This window comes from Arvicanthis niloticus, chromosome 5 (genome assembly GCF_011762505.2).
Source record: "Arvicanthis niloticus isolate mArvNil1 chromosome 5, mArvNil1.pat.X, whole genome shotgun sequence".
NCBI classification, from domain to species: domain Eukaryota; kingdom Metazoa; phylum Chordata; class Mammalia; order Rodentia; family Muridae; genus Arvicanthis; species Arvicanthis niloticus.
Window position 1 is genome coordinate 15,252,216 of NC_047662.1, and position 18,610 is coordinate 15,270,825.

Genomic DNA, 18,610 nt, shown 5'->3' on the forward strand with positions numbered 1-18,610 from the left:
GTACCCCATCCTGTCAATAAATATCAGCTTTATTTAACATTAAAAAGGCCACCGTGGACTCCAGGTCAAAAGAGCGCAGCAGAAAAGCCCCGAAATGATGCTATTTTCTCTTTGCATCCTCTCCTTATGGTATGACCCAAGGAAAGAGGGCGTGAGCCTCACTGACCAATCAGAATCACGCATGAACGCCTCCGGGACAATCAGCTTGACCCGCAAGTTGCAGCCTTCTTAGGCAGGCTGGAGAGTTGCAGGAGCCAATGACAGATCCTGCACAGAGCACGTGCTCAGTGGTAGAAGGGGCCGGGGACCAGGTCGACGCGACAGGTGCTGCCAGGGTCCCCGGCCCTTGGCGGCTGGAAGGCTGACATCTGCGGGTCTCCATTCCCCCGGGTCCGCAGGGCCACACTAAGGCCAGCTCCCCGCGCCACCCCGGGGGCTGCCACCCTGGATGGAGCCTGATCTGCACTCTGCCTCCCAGCCTGGCTCAGGGCCGAGCCAAGCTGCCTGGGCCTGCTTCCTTCCAGATTGGAATCTGCGAGATAAACCCCTAGCGGACCTGAACTTAGCGTTCTCCGTTTTAATTTTCTTTCTTCCTTTTCTTAAAAGCCTCTGGCCACAAAAACCAGTTGTTCCTATCTCTGTCCCTCTGTCCTTCTGCCCCCAGATAAAATTTTCAGTTGTCTGCATGAGACGTTGTTTGATGAATACTCGAACCTATTAAAACAGCTTCTGAAGCCTGCTCTTAGGATGATACCTGAAGAAACCGCTGTAGTCAGTCCTAAGATGCTGGTGTGGGGTTTCTTACTTTATTCTTTTGAGTTTGTTTTTTTGTTGTATTTTTTTTTTTTTTTTTGTATTTTTGTATTTTTGGTTTTGGTTTTGTTTGTTGTTGTTTTGGTTTTTCGAGACAGGTTTCTCTGTGTAGCCCTGGCTGTCCTAGAACTCACTCTGTAGACCAGGCTGGCCTTGAACTCAGAAATCCGCCAGCCTCTACCAACCAAGTGCTGGGATTAAAGGCGTGCACCACCACTGCCCAGCTCTTTTGGGGTTTTATTATTAATATATATATATATATATATATATATATATATATATATATATATTTGGTTTGGTTTGGTTTTACTTTTCCAGAGGGATTTTCTCTGTGTAGCCTTGGCTGTCCTGGAATTCCCTCTATAGACCAGGCCCGTCTCGAATTTACAGAGATCTAACAGCCCATCTGCCTCCAGAGTACTGGAATTAAAGGCCTGTGCCACCACAGTCCCACTTCAATGTGTTTCTATGTCTCTGACAACGTAACCAGGGCATTCACTTTGGGGTCCCTTCTGTCCATTCTAGTTTGATAGCACACTGGGCAAATTTGCCTCAAAACACCATGACCAAAAAGCATGTGGGGAGCTAAGGGTTTACATGTGCAAATTCCCAGCTCATCATGGAGGTGGGAACCTGGAGGCAGGAGCTGATGCAGAAGCCATGGAGGGATGTTGCTTTACTGGCTTGCTCAGCCTTGCTGGTGGACTGCCAGTCCAGGGGTTGGACCACCTAGAATGGGCTGGGCCCTCACATCAATCACTAATTAAGAAAATGCCTAAGTAGCTAGGCAGTGGTGGTGCACGCCTTTACATCCAGTACTTGGGAGGTAGCTGCAGGCAGATCTCTGAGTTTGAGGCTAGCCTGGTCTACAGAGTAAGTTCCAGTCTATTCAGAGAAGCTTTGTTTCAAATAAACTAAAATAATGACAACAAGACTAAAAATAACAACACTAATAATAATAATAAATACAATAGAAAAAGGAAGAAAAGGAAAGGCCCTGCAGGCTTGCCCACAGCCTGATCCTTTGGAGGCATTTTCTCAATTTTTGGTTCCCTCCTTTCAGATGCCACTAGCTTATGTCAAGCTGACATAAAAACTATCTAGTCAGGCTCTATGGACCTCAGTTTCCTCTTCCGTGAAACAGGACGATAATGTCCACTTTGAACACCCGTCACCCTGGTCTTCTCCCTTTCCTGCCGATTATGCCATTTAACACACTCTGGGAGACCTGACTAGGAAAGAGGTGCTACGTAAATCTGACCAAGTGGCAGTTTCTCTCCAGCCTTGGAAAAGGCAGTTCACCGTGGAGGGATGGCACCTTTGAATGTGGCCCTTCGTTAAGAGTAACTGTAACAGTGGACAGTATCAAATCCAGAGGCCAGCAGGTGCTTCTTGTAGACATTCTGAAGAGGTCTGTGAAATGGGGGCTTTGGAGCTGGTGTGACCTCAACTTCAGACCAGGCAGTGCCAGTTAGCCTGGGGTCTCTCTGGGCCTCTTCTGTCTAATCCCCCTGCCTTATTTCCTTCTGGGAGGTTTTTTGTGCTTGTTTGTTGTTACTTGGTTTCTCAAGACAGGGTTTCTAGCTGTCCTGGGACTCACTTAGTAGACCAGGCTGTCCTTGAACTTACAGAGTTCTTACCTTCTGAGTGCTGGGATTAAAGATGTGAGCCACCTGGAAGATGCAAATCGGTAGGTTCCCTATCTTATCACTGATTGGTTAATACATTTGCTTTAGTCTTCTTGTCCCTCCCACAAGCACCAGGACACAAAGAAGCGTACAGCACGTGTTCGAAGATATTTTACTTTATTCCAAAGAAGCCAATATACAGGATATAAAGGGTACAGTATTTACAACAGTACAGTAAACAGGTTGGTTTTCTGGTAGGGTCAGTAGTCTTTGATGAGTACAAACCCCTCCCGGTGATTTTCAGACCCAGCTGACAGACACAGCAACGGTGGGTAGGGTGGGACTAAAAACCAGGTAGATGCTACAGTGTGTGGAAAGGGGTCATGTCATGGTGGGGAATTCACCACATCTCTTCGAGAGCTTGGGAAGGAACTGGAAAGGTGAGGAGTTTGCCTGAGACTCACACAGCCCACACTGAGCCTGGAAATCCCCTCCCAGAGAGAGTGGATGGCTTTGCCCAGACCCCTCCCCACTCCTCCCGCTAGGTCAGTCCCAGAGGGAGGACCCAGGTCTGAGGAAACTTTCCCTCCAGTGTCCTGGTCCTTCATCCAAAACCAAGCTCGACCTTGGCCTGGAGTAGCCACAGACAGGGCTGAGCCCTGAGCATCCTGGGTCCCTTCTGTGCCTGCTCCAGCTACCTGACCTCAGACATAATAAGTCCCTAAGCTCCTAAGAAGTCCTGTGTTCCCCAACCCCACAACTTCCCTCCTACTCTCCCCACAGCTGAATGGGAGCCAGTCTTGCCAGAGGGAGATGGAGTGACTGATGAGAACCGACTTCTGAAGCACCTCTCCCCTACCTCAGTTTTCTGTGGTCCACCCGCCCTCCGCACCCCACTTCCCTTCCAAGACTTCCAAGGAGCTGAGGGACGGGGAAGAGGAAACCACACTCCCACCCCAGCTATGTGCGGACGTTCAGTGATGCTAAAGGGTGAGCTGAGGAGAGAGATCACTGATGATTGTACACCGGAGTCAACGAGCATGGTGGTATCTCAGCCACAGCCAAACAAATGCTGGGCCACCATGACTGCCTACCCTAGATTAAAAACCTTTTCCTTTCATAAAAATACAGTCTCTTGGTTTATAAATAGAATACATTTAGCTTAAGTTACACCCTATCTTATCCCTTAACCCATCCCCTCTCCTCCCACCCTAAAGTCAAAGTGGTTCGACTCTCCATAGGACATCTGAGTTCTACCCCCAGAACAGAGTCCAAAGTGGATATGCCTTCCAGATATACTGCCACAGGGAGACAAAACCTCTTCCCTATCTTTCTCCTTTGGAGTCTTAGTAGAGTGTGTGTGTGCGTGTGTGTGTTTCATGACCAACCAGGGACCTGAACGGATGCTGTCTCCCTGCTCTGCCTCTGTATGTGACCCTCCCCAAACTAGGAGCATGACCAGGGGCAACACAGGGAGCCCATCTGAGAAGCCCTGAGCCACCAGTGTCAATATGACACTGGGCTCAGAAATAGAAAAGTCAAGAGGAAGTATACACATGTTTATTACAAGGACGGACAAGTTCGTCCAGACTGGGCAGGTGCTCCCCCAGTGAGCGGTGGGGTCTTTCTGGGCAAGCTGTGGGCTCACAATGAGGGCACAGAGAGGACCCACTGGCAACAAACTAAGAAACGAACAAACCAACCAAACAAACACAAAGAGGAGGCCAGGCCCAGAGCCCAGACCTAGCCAGGACACATGCCTACCACACCTTTGCTCCTCTCCACTCATCCTCCTGCCACAGAGCCTCACCCCCCAGGGGAAAGCAGACTTTGAAAGTCAGCAGGAGGGAGCCCACAGGAGCCTGCCTTTCTCATACACACCAGACAAACGGCCTATGTATACAGTTGGGAAAGTAAAATAACAACACAGAACAGCGACTTACACAGTAACACCCATCACCCCAAATGTTTATACTGTTGCTTACTGTCTTAACTCTAGAGATATGTGTCAGCCCACCACCACCTTGACGAACGACACAGGGCCGGCTTCTATTCTGCCTGCCCGACTCCGAGGCTCTAACGCTTTACCACTGGATGGACATCTTCCCCAGCCTCAGCTGAGGAAACCCATGAAGGCAACCATCTGTCTGCCCTCATAGAAACGGAAATCTTTACAGCAGCTAAGGTCCAGGCCCATCTGGCTCTGATACCCTTTGGTTAAAATAAAAAACAAAACAATATTATCAATAACACACAATAATAATATCCAGAAGCGTGTGAACCCTGTAACCTTTAAAAGAAGAGTTGGTGAGAAAGGGGAGGGGGTGGTGAGAACAGGGGCTGTGTCTCTTCACAAACCATTGTCCCTCCAAGTACCTGCCAGAAGGGACTATTTGCCCATCAAGAGATGATACATGAATTCTTGCAGACAGGGACAAACTGGTCCTCACGGGGACCAGTAGGAAACCCCTCCCCACACCATGGAAAACAGACTTGAGAAAGGCCACCAAATTCTGATAAATTAGTCACCAACAAACACATTCTCTCTCCTCTCTGTGCACACATAAGCCTACTATGTACACTGGTTCTAGATGCAAAACAGATGATAGGACCACTGAGAGAGAAGCAGAAGGATGCAGAGGAGGATCAGGTACCACTACCTGCTCCAGAGTCCTCTGCCCTTTACCACACAGGCCTCAGCAGGCCATGGGTTCTGAGCCCTGGGGACATGTTGTTCCTTTGACCTCCAGGGGGAGACGCTGGGTCAATAAAAACAACATAGGATATCAAAACCACTAGAGTGGACACAGAAATAAGGAAAGAAATAAAAACAAAACCTGATCGTTGCTAGGCGAGTCCCCAGCTGAGACTAGACGGATGCTCTATCTCATGGCCCCTTAACTCAGGCCCCGTGGAGCCTTGGGGAGTCACTGGCTCAGCGTCCAGCCAAATGGGTACGGAAAGCACGTAGGAATGAGGACGGACCTCACTTGAGGTTTCTCTCCGCCAGCCTGCCAGCAGCCTCGCCACCTGCCCCCCTTCCCTCACAAGGCTTTTCTTTCCCCAGCCAGAGGGACCAGAGGGACAAGAGGACCAAGACGGTGCCGTGGAGGACAGAGTAGGTACCAGGCCTGGCCCGTTCATACTTTCTCACAGAGAAATTACAACCGTGGAACCTGGCAGGTGACTGGAGGAGCGGGAAAGAACATCAAGTCATCAGGAGAATAAAAGACCACCACCCCTCCCACCCCACCCCACAGAGGTCCCCAAGAAAGCCAACAGTCCAGTGGGCCCACTTGCAGAATGCAGGCCAGCCTCACTAGCGATCTGACTGGGATCACCCCCAGATCCACCGCTCACCCTCAGAGGCTGTGAGGGTCTCTTGCTAACCTTGGCCTCCCTCCCGGTTCCCAGAAGTCTGAGAGAGGGCCTGCCTTCCCTAATGATATAAGGCAAGCTGCTTTTAGTTTTTGTTTTTTTGTTTTTTGCATAGTTTAAACACAGTGAGGCTCTTCCTTCCCCCACAGTGCCTTTCCCCGATACATCGCCACTAGATCCAAAAGAAAGGGGAAAAAATTGGTCTTCCCTCCCTCCGCTTCCATCCACCACTCTATTACTGGGTGAGAACGTATCGAGGACGACGCCTCACTCAGATCTGGAAGTAAAATAGTCTCCTTCCTCGGGAAGGCAGACCCCCGCAAGTCATCTTGGGACAGAGGGAGGGAGCAAAGCTCTTGTCCAATCAGAGGAGCAGGTGGGAGGGAGAAAACCAAAAGATACCACGCCCCAGGCCCCACCCTCACCTTAGAGTTTTGTATAAAAAACACCTGCTAGGAAGAATTCTTTGGAGCTCAAAGTGGCTCAGCTTAAGGGAGAAGGCACAGTTGCACTGCATCGACGCACAGAAGTCTGCGTTTGTGGTGTGTGTGTGGGACAATAGAAAAATCGACAGCACCATTCCGTGGGTGGGTGGTGGAGGAAGGAAGGAAGCAGCGGTCCCGCTGGGCCTCCGGAAAAGGGAGGACAGAAGTCTGTGTGTCGAGGACTGGAGCCCAAGTCGAGGAGCCCTCATGGCTCAGTGGGGAGAAGAGGCTGGGCCCTCATCACCAAGACCACCAGGAGCGTCGGGCCTCGGCCTCCGTCATCAGCTGACCATGGGCTCCACATCCGCCTCCCGCTCCAGGTCGTCCTGGATCTCGTCTGTACTTGCTGAGTCACTGCTGGCCACAGAACTGGGGGATGGTGAATTCCTGCATAGGGTGGAAGAAACCAGAGACTTTCAGAGAGCAGCCTGGGGGCCTTAACAGCCCAGGGCCTGGAGCTCTGGGCAGTCACACCTGTTAAAAACCTACCCTAAGGGTCTGGGGTGAGCAAAACATTTGTCTAAGTCTGCACAAGGAGCTGGGTCCCACTCTCAGCAACAACAAAGCAAGAACCTAGTAGAATCTACCCGGAGGAACTCCTGCCGTGAGATCCCGGCAAAGGGACCCTCTCCCCCAGTCCCTGTAGGTTCCATGAGCTGCCTACGGCTCTTGGTGTTCCTTGGGACCTTTGCCCTGGCCAAAGCTTACTGTAGCATATGGCTTATCAAAGAGAGAGAGAGAGAGAGAGAGAGAGAGAGAGAGAGAGAGAGAGAGAGAGAGAGAGAGAGAGAGAGAAAGGGGAAGGTTCATTCTGTAACCTTCCGTCATCCCTGGTCTGAACACAAAGCGGTACCCACTAAAAACCCCAGGTAACTGGGAAGAAGGAGCCTCAGTTAAGAAAACGCCTCCATCAGACTGGCCTGTAGTCTTAATGACTGCCGTGAGAGAGGGCTCAGTCCACTGCAGGTAACGCCACCCCTGGACGGGTGGTGCTGGACGGTCTACAAAAGCAGGTTGCGCAAGCCATGGAAAGTAAACTAGTAAACAGCAGCCCTCCGTGGCCTCGGCACTATTTCCTGGTTCCAGGTTCCTTCCCTGACTTCCCTCAACAACGGACTATGATGTGAACGCGTAAGCCAAGTAAACCCTTTCCTCCCCAACTTGGTTTCGGCCATAGTGTTCATCGCAGCAATAGAACACTAACTCAAACGGTCTTGCACACTGCCGGCTTTTGACAACTCTCTGTTGAACCGGTCAGTGGTGGTGGTATTGTCTGTTTGGTGTGGTTTCAGAAGCTCTGTGAGATTACCCACACTAGCCACCTAGCACATAGCAGGTATGCTCATGTTGGGGGCTTGGAGGGATGGGTGGACGGATGGGTGGGAGGACAGAGGGTCAGAAAAAAATGAAGCTGCACGAGGCAGCCCCGGAATGTCTGTGGAAGCCCCAGGCGTATGCGCATGCGCACAGCCGCACCTGTCTGCAGAGCCTTTGATGAGCCGGCGGCAGGTCTCCATCTGCACATCCAGGCCTCGCTTCATACTGCACATCTCCATATACTCATGAAGGTGTCGGTTCATGTCGCTCTTGGCTGTGGCCAGCTCCAGCTGGAAGGAGTCAATGACGAATAAAGGTGACGAGGGGGACCTTTCACCTCAGGTTACCGCCTGCAGCAACCGCCCTCCTCTATCCCTTGGTGGCGGCGCCATCCAGGCCCTGCCTTGTGGTATCAACCTTCCTTATTCTCTGCACACCAGTCAATATTCTTTAGACGTGCTTCTGGTCAAAGGGGGAGTGGTTGCTTAGCAACCCCAGAGAGGTCTGTCCAGCTAAGCCCTATCTGATTCCGGGGACTTCCAAGTACTCAGCATCTCTGGGGAGCTTGCTATGGACTGGAAAAGGAAACTGTTCATGTCTCTAAGCCTGTACTGTGACACCTGGAGGGAGGAGGGAGGACTCTGAACTTCTCCGACAGGAAGAGCACTAACTCTTGTATAGCTGTGGCCAAGCACACTGGCATGAATGACTGTGGGCAAGCGGCCTGTCCTCTTTGGACATGCTTTCCTTCTCTGTATGGGTACCTGGTCCTTATAGCAGAGGAGGAAGTAAGGATGACCACAGCTGACTTCCGAGGGATGCCAAAAGATGCTAGGCATCGGGTAAGCCTGTCATTGGCACTCTCCTGCCTCAGCCTCTTTAGGGGAGGCAGGAATCACTGCCTGACTTTACAAATTAGGAAAACAATACCCTAATAAAAACAGGTTTGGAAAGCCAGGCTTCTGACTCCTGGCCCTGACTTGCCCCATTTTGCAAGCCTGCGTTTCCATGAGCACCCGGGATCTACGCGGGCCCTGGGAGACTCCGCAGCAGGCTTCTTGTCTTGAGCGCTTACCTCGATCTGGCCAATCGTCTCCTGGTACTCCTTGTCTCTCGTCTTGAAGAAGGACTCGGTCTCATGGATCAAGTTGCCCAAGTTTTCTTCTTGCTGGGGAGACAGAAGGGATAGTTTAGCTGGGGGTCAGAGGCTGTGTGGGAAGGCATGAGGGATCCTGTGAGAGAGGCACCCCTGGGGAAGGCGGGCTAGGGCTCACCTCGCCCTGCAGGTCAATGGTTGGGTTACAGTTGGTAAAGTCCTCCCATAGCAGCAGTGTGTCTTCATTCTCTTCCCATGTCAGGCTGTCACAGTCGTCATCAAAGTCAAAGGTCTCCCGCCTATGGGTGACATCAGAGGGCATGACTGAACAGAAGCCAGGCCCCTGGGGTAAGAGGAGAGAAAGGGGCATCCTCCCCAGTGAGTGTGCAGCCATGGGAGATCTCAGAAAAGATGGGTGGTAGGCAAAGGGTCAGTGCTTTAGTCTTTCAGAACAAAGTGTCTAGTTTTAGATTAAGAGGGGTGTGGTGTATGGTTACAACCCCAGAATTCAGGGACATGAGACAGAAGGATCAAGTTCTAGGCCAGCCTGGGCTATATGGTGAGTTCCAATCAGCTTGAGCTATGGTATAAAACCTTGTCTCAAAATCTCCGGAGGGCTGGAGAGATGGCCATGAAGAACACTCACTGCTCTTGCAGAGAACTAGAGAACCGTTCCCAGCACCCACACAGCAGCTTAACACTGTTAACACTGGTTCCAGGGCCCCACAGCCTCCCCTGGACTCCACAGGCACTCCATGCACTCGTGCACAGACATATACACCCATTCGCATCAATAAAGTCTTTTTCTTCTAATCCCCTCAAAGGGGCTGGAGAGATGGCTTATTGGTTAAGAGCACTGACTGCTTTTCCAGAGGTCCCGAGTTCAATTCTCAGCAACCACATGGTGGCTCACAACCATCTGTAATGGAATCTGATGCCCTCTTCTGGCATGTCTGAAGACAGTGACAGTGTATTCATATATATAAAATAAATGAATAACTCTTAAAAACAACCTCAAAATCTCTCTCTCTTTCATGTGTGTGTGTTCGCTCGTGTACACGTGGGAGCGCTCGTGAGTGTGCATGTCCTTTAGACATGTTTCTAGTTAAAAAAAAAAGGTCTCCCCCCATGTTGAGCAAGGCAAATGCAGCCACACTCCTGACACCTTGCAGATGAGGAGAGCACAGCTCAGGAGGAAACATGCTTGCCCAAAGCCACCACTGCTGTGTAGCAGAGGCAGGACTGCGACCCAGACCTGCTGGCTCCCTACAGCTTTGGAAGCCACTTAGGACCAGCCTCCAACCTGGAGGGTAGTATGTTTACTAGTTTCTTTTCACGGGTCAGCAAACTGAAACTCGGGGAAGGCTGGGTGTCCTTCTGAATGGATATATGCTATCACTGGATTTAAATTAAAAATCTAAGTAACTTTGAGTCTTTTTCCTGTTGGCTAGAATGGGAGAAACGAGAGTAGTTATGTGATTTTTTTGCACACGACTGGTTGTCAAGATGCACAGATTACTCCAACTGGGGGCCTCTTAAAAACTATTCCATTTGCTGGATGTGGCAGTGCAGGCCTTGAATCCCAGCACTCAGGAAGCAGAGGCAGGTGGATCTCTGGAGAGTTCCAGGCCAGCCTGGCCTACATAGCAAGTTCTAGGCCAGCCAGGGCAATAAAGGAACCATGTCTCAAAACAAACAAAAACCACAACAAAAATCACACACAAAAAATCCTGGGATTACAGGCTTGTGCCACCATGCCAGGCTCTGAGAGTTCCTTTCTTTCTTTAATTTTTTTTTACGATTGACTTATTTTTATTTTATACGTATTAGTGTTCTGTCTACTTGTATTCTGTATGAGAGGGTATCAGATCCCCTGGAACTAGAGTTATAGACAGTTGTGACCAGCCATGTGTGTGCTATGAATTGAACCCAGGTCCTTTGGAAGAACAGCCAGTGCTCTTAACCACTCTTAACGGTTGAGCCATCTCTCCAGCCCTCGGGCTCTGAGTTGACATCAGTGGCACAGTACCGCAGATTTCCATTCAGGTATTCTCCCATTGTTTATGCCTCCCCATTCTACATTCTTTCCTGGCTCTTTTACAGCTCTGTTCTACCTCATTCAACAAAGGTATGAGTTGGGGGCCAAAAGACAGCGACACAGAGGGAACTTCTGATTTAAAAAAAAAAAAAAAAAAGGCTTCCTAGAGCGCCCCCTAGAGATAGGCCAGGCTTGTTCCCTTGCCTAATAGCAATTCTTGAAGTAGCCTATAGGTGGCGCCCGTGAGTCAGGAAATAAGCTTGGAGGGGTTTCTTGGAGAAGGAGGCAATTCTGAGCCTCTGGGGTCCATCCATCAGCACATCGCATAGTCCACTACTAACTGCACTTCCTTTCCAGCGTCTGAGATCTGAAGAAAAGCCCTACTGAGGGATGGCTAGCTAGAGCAGACAGGAAGATGGATGAGAGCAGAAACGGAAAGAGCTCCCACCCTCACCCGGGGACTTTGGAAGGAAGTCGAAAATCCTCCTCTCAGCCTGGGTTAGAAGCCCAAGCTACTGATTCGGATCAAAACCAAACAGAGTTCTGACACGGGTGTGTCATTCAAAGGCCTCACTAAAGCTGGCTGAGGGTGGGGGTGGGGTGGGGGTGGGAGTAACCGCCAGGCTGGGAATACCAGTTGGGAACTAAAAAAAAAAAATCACTGAAACAGTTACTAACACTTGCTAGAGCAACAGGATAGGGGTAGGGGATAATCAAAGACTTTCTTTCTTTCTTTCTTTCTTTCTTTCTTTCTTTCTTTCTTTCTCTCTTTCTTTCACTTAGGCAACTTTAAAGCCAGACAAATCTAATTAGACACTGAACCCTGTCAACGCTCCGGTGCCACCACATGAGGGATCACTTCTCCATTGCTCATAACTGAACGCTTTCTGCACACCCAAGAGGGAGCCCTCGCCAAAGGCGCCCCCGACTCAGCTCTCTGGATGGGTGCCTGTGCTCTGCGCCTCCTTTCTGACCAGATTAACGATTCCCTGGGGACTTCATGAACACACAGATAATTGATTTCTTCTGAGGAGCCCTTTTACTCAACAAAATGAAGGAGATTTGGGGTGTCTGCACATCAAAGAATGATTCAGACTCAGGAATTCCCAGTGCGACACTGGGAAGTCCTGGACCCGAGCCACATTTCTTTTTAAAAGCTGAGGGATGCAGCTCAGCTGAGAGTGCTTGCCTACCATGAATGGGGGGAGGGGCGGGGGTGGGAGGCTAGGTTTGATTCCCCAGCACTGCACAAACCAGGCATGGGCCCTAGTACTCAAGGGGTGGAGGCAGGCAGATCACAAGTTCAAGGTCGTTCTAGACTACATAGCAAGCTTGAGGCTAGCCTGGGCTATATGAGCCCCTCTCTCAAAAATAAAACCAAAAGAGGTGGGGGTTGGGAGGATGCCCTCTTGTCAGCAGAAATGAGAACATGAGACCTGGAGCTGAAAGATGAACCAAGAGACAAGGCACGTCCTTGGCATGATCGATAGCAAGTGTCCAGCCTGGTCTCCGGTCTGTCTGAAGGGAGGTCTGAGGGGAGGACCTCCCAAGTCCACCCTGCTTGTTCCTGAGCACCTAACTAAAGATAAGACCCAGCAGACAGGAGCAGTGAGTGGGGCAGCAGACAGAAGATGGACATCTCTTCCAAGCAGGAAGGTGGCTAATTTTTTTTTTTTTTTTTTGGTGGGCCTGGCTCTGCCCTTCTGTGGGCCCTTCTGTGTTTCCCTTGTCTAGAGCTCAAGGAGCTGGTGGTCTGATCATTAGATGCTGCCAGCGGTGACTGAGCTGAACTTTCAGAGTCCAGGTGCCTGAGAGTATAGGGCTCCCAGCCCTGCCCTTGACTCACCCAGTGTCCCCACCCCATCCCACCTTGGGGTACCGTATGTATTCAAGTTAAAAGTGGATCAGGGTTCAGAACAAAGCACCGAGCAGGCAAAGGCCACTGTGCCACCAGGGCGACAGACTCAATGGGTTTTGGTGCACCAGTTCTCTCTATGGTTCGCTAAGGTGTCCTGAAGGATGGCATATGTTGATTTCTTTCAATGACAAAGTCTAAGCTACCAATGTGACATCACTGAGCCTGCACACAGACAGCATACACACACACACACAGACACACACACACACAGACAACAAACATACACGGGCACACAGTACACGCTGGAGCACATACACATAGACACACAGATAGCACACACACACACACACACAACACAGCTGCCTCTGGCCATCACCTATACACTCAGGCCAGACTCTGCCCCTCAGCCAGAACCTCCTGGTGAGGGAGTGCTAGTGAGTGACAGGTTGTGGTCTGAGTCCCAACTGTCACATATGGCTGAACTTCCTCAGAACCTTCAAAAGGTTAACAACAACCCTGTCTGCTCGGCAAAGGTCTAGAGTCAGCCAAGTGTCATTTTGTGGAGGACACTTGGTGACGATCAAGAGTCTTCCCATAAGCCATGTGTGGGTCAGCTCACCAGCCCAAGAGAGACTGGAAGATGGGGGGGAGGGGTGCTGCACGGCTGGGAACAGCCCACCAAGGTGACACCATGCCACTGGTCCTTCCTGCACACATAAAGTCACCAGGCTGACTCTACATACAAAGAGGGGGGAGATAGCCCAGCCTTTTCATCTCTTGGGCAAGGAATAAAGAATCATGGGTACACGTCCAAATCCAGGAGGCACCAGATACCCAGCCATGGATGATGCCATGAAATCTCCGGTCTCGATCCTCCAAAGAGAGGTTTAAAACAGGAAGCTTCCCAAACTCTCTGTTTACAATGAATCCAGCCCTGTGGTGGGGACGGCAGCTGATAGTGCAGGCCTTTAATCCCAGCACTCAGGAGGCAGAGGCAGGCGTTTCTCTGAGTTTGAAATCAGCCTGGTCTACATAGTGAGTTCCAGGACAGCCAGAGCTACACAGAGAAAGCATGCTGGGGGTGGGGGGGGGAAACAAAAACAAAACTCCAGTGGCTGGAGAGATGACTCAGTGGTTAACAGCACTGGCTGCTCTCTCAGAGGAACCACGTTCGACTGGGAACATGCACGGTGGCTCCTAACTCTAACTGCAGTCCTTGGGGACCGAACGCCCTCTTCTACCTTCCATAGGCACCAGGAACACACATGGTCCACAGACATACATGCAGGCAAAACACCCACACACATAAAATTAAAAAAATAATAATAATAAAATAGGGGCTGGAGAGGTGGCTCAGCAGTTAAGAGCACTGGCTGCTCTTGCAGCAGACCTAGGTTTGAGTCCCAGCACCCACACAGTGGCTCATAGTCTTCTGTAACTCCTGTTTCAGGGGATCTGATGTCTTCTTTTGACCTCCACTGAAAGCAGAGACACACATGGCAAGTGGACATACATCCAGGCAAAACATTCATACAACAACAACAGAATACATATAAAATTTTAAAATAAGCAAATACATTAAAAAAAATAATAATAATCTAGGGGCTGGAAATACAGCTTAGTGAGCAAAACGCTTGCCTTGCAAGGATGAGGACCTGAGTTCAATCCCCAGCACACACACTAAAAAGCCAGGCATGGAGCCAGGCAGTGGTGGCACACACCTTTAATTCCAGCACTCGGGAGGCAGAGGCAGGTGGATCCGTGAGTTCAAGGACAGCCTAGTCTGATTACACTTGTAATCCCAGCACTGGGGAGGAATACAGGCAGAGCCCTGGGGCTGGATGGTCAGCCGACCTAACCTAACCAGCAAGCCCTAAGCCTGATATCCAAGAAACAAGGTGAATAGTGCCTGAGAAATGACATGCATGGCTGATCGCTGGTGCGCCCCCCCCCACACACACACAGACACACAGACACACACACACACAGACACACACAGACACACACACACACACACACACACACACATTCTTTCAGGACACATGACTCATGTCAGCCCAGCCACCGATGTGTCCCCGGGTTGGGCAAGCTGGGTACTCACAGCTGGTTAAACATGCGCTTCATCTCATCAGTGATGTTCATGGAGCCAACCTCCTCATCTGAGAACCGGTTCACCTCCCCGTCCTGCTCGGAGATGTCGTCATCCGAAGCCACCTTACGATCTTTCTTCTTAGGGACCACCTGGATGGGGAAGGAAGAGACCAAGGTAACAGGGGTGCTTGGCCAGGGTGAAGGGTGGGGGTCAGTCTGGGAGGGAACCACTGTCCTGAGGAGTGGATGGAGTATGGCTGGGACCAGCCACCACCGCAGGGAGTTGCATAGGTCCTCTACGAAGCAGGCAGCGTTAGCAGGAAGCGTGAGGTGTGAGGCATGCAGGGTGGAGAACACAGACACAGGGGCCAAGTCCAGTTTGGTGACTGGGCCAGCCCAGCTCTCCCATCACCAGAAAAGCAGCCCCATGATTTGAAACAAGTATAGGTCAGGTGTGGGCACCATCACCTGGAATGTCTCAAAGCCAGCCCGAGAGACCAAGAAACAAAGGTCACAAGAGCTGCATGCTTCCAGAACCTTCCTCTCACGTGCAGAGGCATAGAGGGGTTCACCAAGCTCTGCTCCAAGCAGAAAAGACCCGTGCAAATGAGGGCTGTGTAGCTCCCTCAACGGATCAGTCCCCAGCAGGAGAGCATGAGATGGGGAAAGCCCTGGGGAGGCCCCAACCTCCCCCAACTATGTCCAGAGTCACACACAGAAAGCAACAACACACTGCACTGCCCTGGGCTAAAGCACAAGCCAAACTATGACCCAAGACTTCTGAGATGACACGCACCCTCCGTTAACAGGACCACACCCCACCCCTCTCCAGAACTGCCCATTGGTGCCCAACTGTCAGGGCTCTCGCCATGGGAACGATGTGGAATCTCAGAGAAAGAGGCTGTATGAGAAGCAAGGGCTCAGAATGGGCCTGAGAACACGTCCTGGGGGGCCAGGAGATCTACCATGTTCTTCCTCGGCCTGTCCTCCCAGGCCTCAGTCTCCTCAGCTATAACTACAAATCCCCAAGTCATGTTTCCCTAGGGGAGGTCAGGTGACTCTCAGGTTCGGGGTGATGGACATGTGGAGGGAAAGGGGAGCTGACAGGGTGTGGTGGAGCTCAGGGTGCTCTAAGAGCGTTGGGGTGGAGACAGGTGAGCGGGGCCGGCCCTGGTCACCTGGAAGATCTTGGACACGTCTTCCGAGTTCCGCTGCTGCGCGACATCGCACAGCTTAGCCGTGATATCGATTCGGCGGCAGATGTCCATGTCCACCTTCATAGCCTTTTCTTGGATCTTTGTGTCCAGGTCTGTCATGGGCTGCAGGGAGGACAGCAGGGTTACATGAGCGAGGGGCGGAGCAAGCGTGAGGGGGCCATCAGGAGTAGGGAGAACCCTAGAAGACAGGTAGACCCTGGAGTTGGTTGGGGAGCGTGTTGAGCCTTTCCTGAGGGTTGGAAGGGGTTGGTGGACACTGCTCAGGGTGGGAAGGGACATGGGGACTTCAGGAGGGAAGAAGATGTGAGGCCATGTGTGCTGGTCCCACTCAGAGCTGCAGGGCACAGCAGTGTCGGTTTAGTTTTCTCGAAGGACAAGCAAGACTACTGTGACTGTTGAAATCCTTCCAAGGCTGTGGTGCCGCTCGTTAGGCAGAGGCCTTGAGTTTAGTTCCTTAGTGAGAGCTCGCACACGCACTCTCGCACACACACACACACACACACACACACACACACACACACACACACGACTCCCCTTCTCTTCCCATCTTCATGCCCCACTCTTCCTCATAGTGTCTCTCTTTCTCTCTCTCTCTCTCTCTCTCTCTCTCTCTCTCTCTCTCTCTCTCTCTCTCTGCCACGGATGACAGACAGCAGGGGTCACCACACAGAAAGAGCAAGGGCTCCCTCTGCATCCAAGTGTAGGGAAGCCAGGTGGCCTCCAACCACACTCAACTGGGTGTCCCAGAAAGCCGGGTGCTGAGCCAGGCTGAGTCACCAAGTTCAGGCTCCTTCTCCTTTCGGTGGGCTCTCCTGGCAGACAGCCCGCCACTTTAAGATAGCAAGAAACTCAGGTCTCTGAGTAGAGAAAGCCTACACTGCTAACAGACATTTCCACCCATGGTTGATCACTCAGAGGGGCCCCCAGATGGCCAAGAAGACGCAAGTACCAGCCCTTCCCGACTTAACAAGGACACCCTAAAGGCAGATGCCCTGAGCCTGAAGTCTCTTGGGTTGGCACAGCCAAGACCATTCGGTCACCTATGTTCTGCAGACACCAAGATCGCCACATGGCGAGCTAGGGAGAGTCGAGCAACACATACAGATGTCAGGGCCCCAAGGATGGCAATGGGTTAAGCAGCAGGTTAAAGCGACTCTATTCAGACACAGGGAAGCAATTTTGGGAGGGTGGGGAGGCTTCTGGTTCCCGATGCACCCCTCATCAGAACAAACCAGCCAGCCACGACTGTAACTATAAGCCGAGCTCGAGCCTCGGAGTGAATGAAGCGTTTGGCATGATGGGTAAAGAAAGGGAGGTCATGATGCCTAGGGTGACAGCCACACCACTTACGTCACTCATAAGCCCTTTGAACACCACCAGCTCGGCCTTGAGCCGTTCAATCTTCTCGTTCATCTCCTCCTGGATGGCCTCGGCTTCTTGCGCTGCCTGCGGATGGATGGAGATAGGCGGGCTTTAAAGGGACGAGAGGATGGACACCTGGGCTCAGAGCCATGGAAAGCAGATGCCGAACTAAAGCCAACAGTGTGCCTCAGCCGCCCTGGTGACACTTAAGGGGGCCGCTTATGACAAAGAAAAATGGGCAGCAGTATAAGCTTAAGGCCAGCCTTTAAATAAAAATACAAGGTCAACCCTAACCCACCAATGTCTGACCAGCCTTGTCCTTGACACTTTTTGTCAGTCAGTCTAACACAACATCTCAAGGTGTGCGTCAGGATGTGGGTGTGTCTGTGCAGAGAAGTCTGGGAAGTCACACATTAAACTGATACACCAGAAGGCAGAACTACAGATAATTTTGATCCTTTGTAATTTCAGGGGGTGGGGGGCAAGACCAAACTCCTTATGTAGCCGATCATGACTTTAAACTTCTTTTGCTGCTGCTGCTGCTGTTTGGTTTTCAAGAAAGGGTTTCTCTGTGTAGTCCTGGCTGTCCTGGAACTCACTCTGTAGACCAGGCTGGCCTCGAACTCAGAGATCTGCCTGCCTCTGCCTCCCAAGCACTGGGATTAAAGACCTGTACCACTATGCCTGGCTCAACCTTGAACTGACCTTCCTGTCTCCTCAAATGTCTTCCTGTATATCTCAAATGCTGGAGTTACTGGTGCGCACCAAATCCCATTTACTCTGGGAACCCAGGACTTTGTACGCTGGGAAAACATTCTACTGACTGAGCTTTGTCTCTCCCTTTCCTAGAAAATGAAAAATAAACTAATTTTATTTATTTACTTATTTATTTGTTTTTTCAAGACAGGGATTCTCTGTGTAGCCTTGACTGTCCTGGAACTTGCTCTGTAGAACAGGCTGGCCTCGAACTCAGAAAGATTCACCTGTCTCTGCCTCCCTAGATCTAGGACTACAGGCATGCATCACCACCGCCTAGCTAGTCATTTTAATTTTTAATTATTAATTCTAAAATGAATTAATTCTAATTTTTAAAATTTTTCTCAGTGCTAGAGATCAAACTTGGAGCTGCGCACAAGACAGGAAAAGTGCTCTGCCACCGAGACACACCTCCGGCAACTTTAAAAACAGTTTTGTTTTGTTGAATTAGGGTCTCATGAAACCCAAGGTGCCTGCAACTCACTATGCATCCCAGGCTGGCCTTGAATCCCTCATCCTCCTGCCTCCACCTCTCAAGTAATTGTAGGTGTGAGTTGTCACACCACTTGTA

The 18,610-nt window shown here is 50.9% G+C and overlaps 1 protein-coding gene across 2 annotated transcripts in view; it reads right to left on the bottom strand.

Annotated features, from left to right (window-relative positions):
- Positions 1–2,601: 2,601 nt before the first annotated feature.
- Iffo2 (intermediate filament family orphan 2) overlaps positions 2,602–18,610 on the bottom strand; it is a 44,777-nt gene continuing 28,768 nt past the window's right edge. For both annotated transcript variants that reach the window (XM_034502769.2, XM_076933862.1), the window contains exons 3-9: positions 17,272–17,367; positions 15,883–16,023; positions 14,715–14,854; positions 8,896–9,016; positions 8,697–8,789; positions 7,781–7,911; positions 2,602–6,691 (exon numbers count right to left, since the gene is read on the bottom strand). In XM_034502769.2, the coding sequence (XP_034358660.1) occupies positions 6,586–6,691; positions 7,781–7,911; positions 8,697–8,789; positions 8,896–9,016; positions 14,715–14,854; positions 15,883–16,023; positions 17,272–17,367 (828 nt within the window). In that variant the 3' untranslated portion in view covers positions 2,602–6,585. The remainder of the gene's footprint in view (positions 6,692–7,780; positions 7,912–8,696; positions 8,790–8,895; positions 9,017–14,714; positions 14,855–15,882; positions 16,024–17,271; positions 17,368–18,610) is intronic.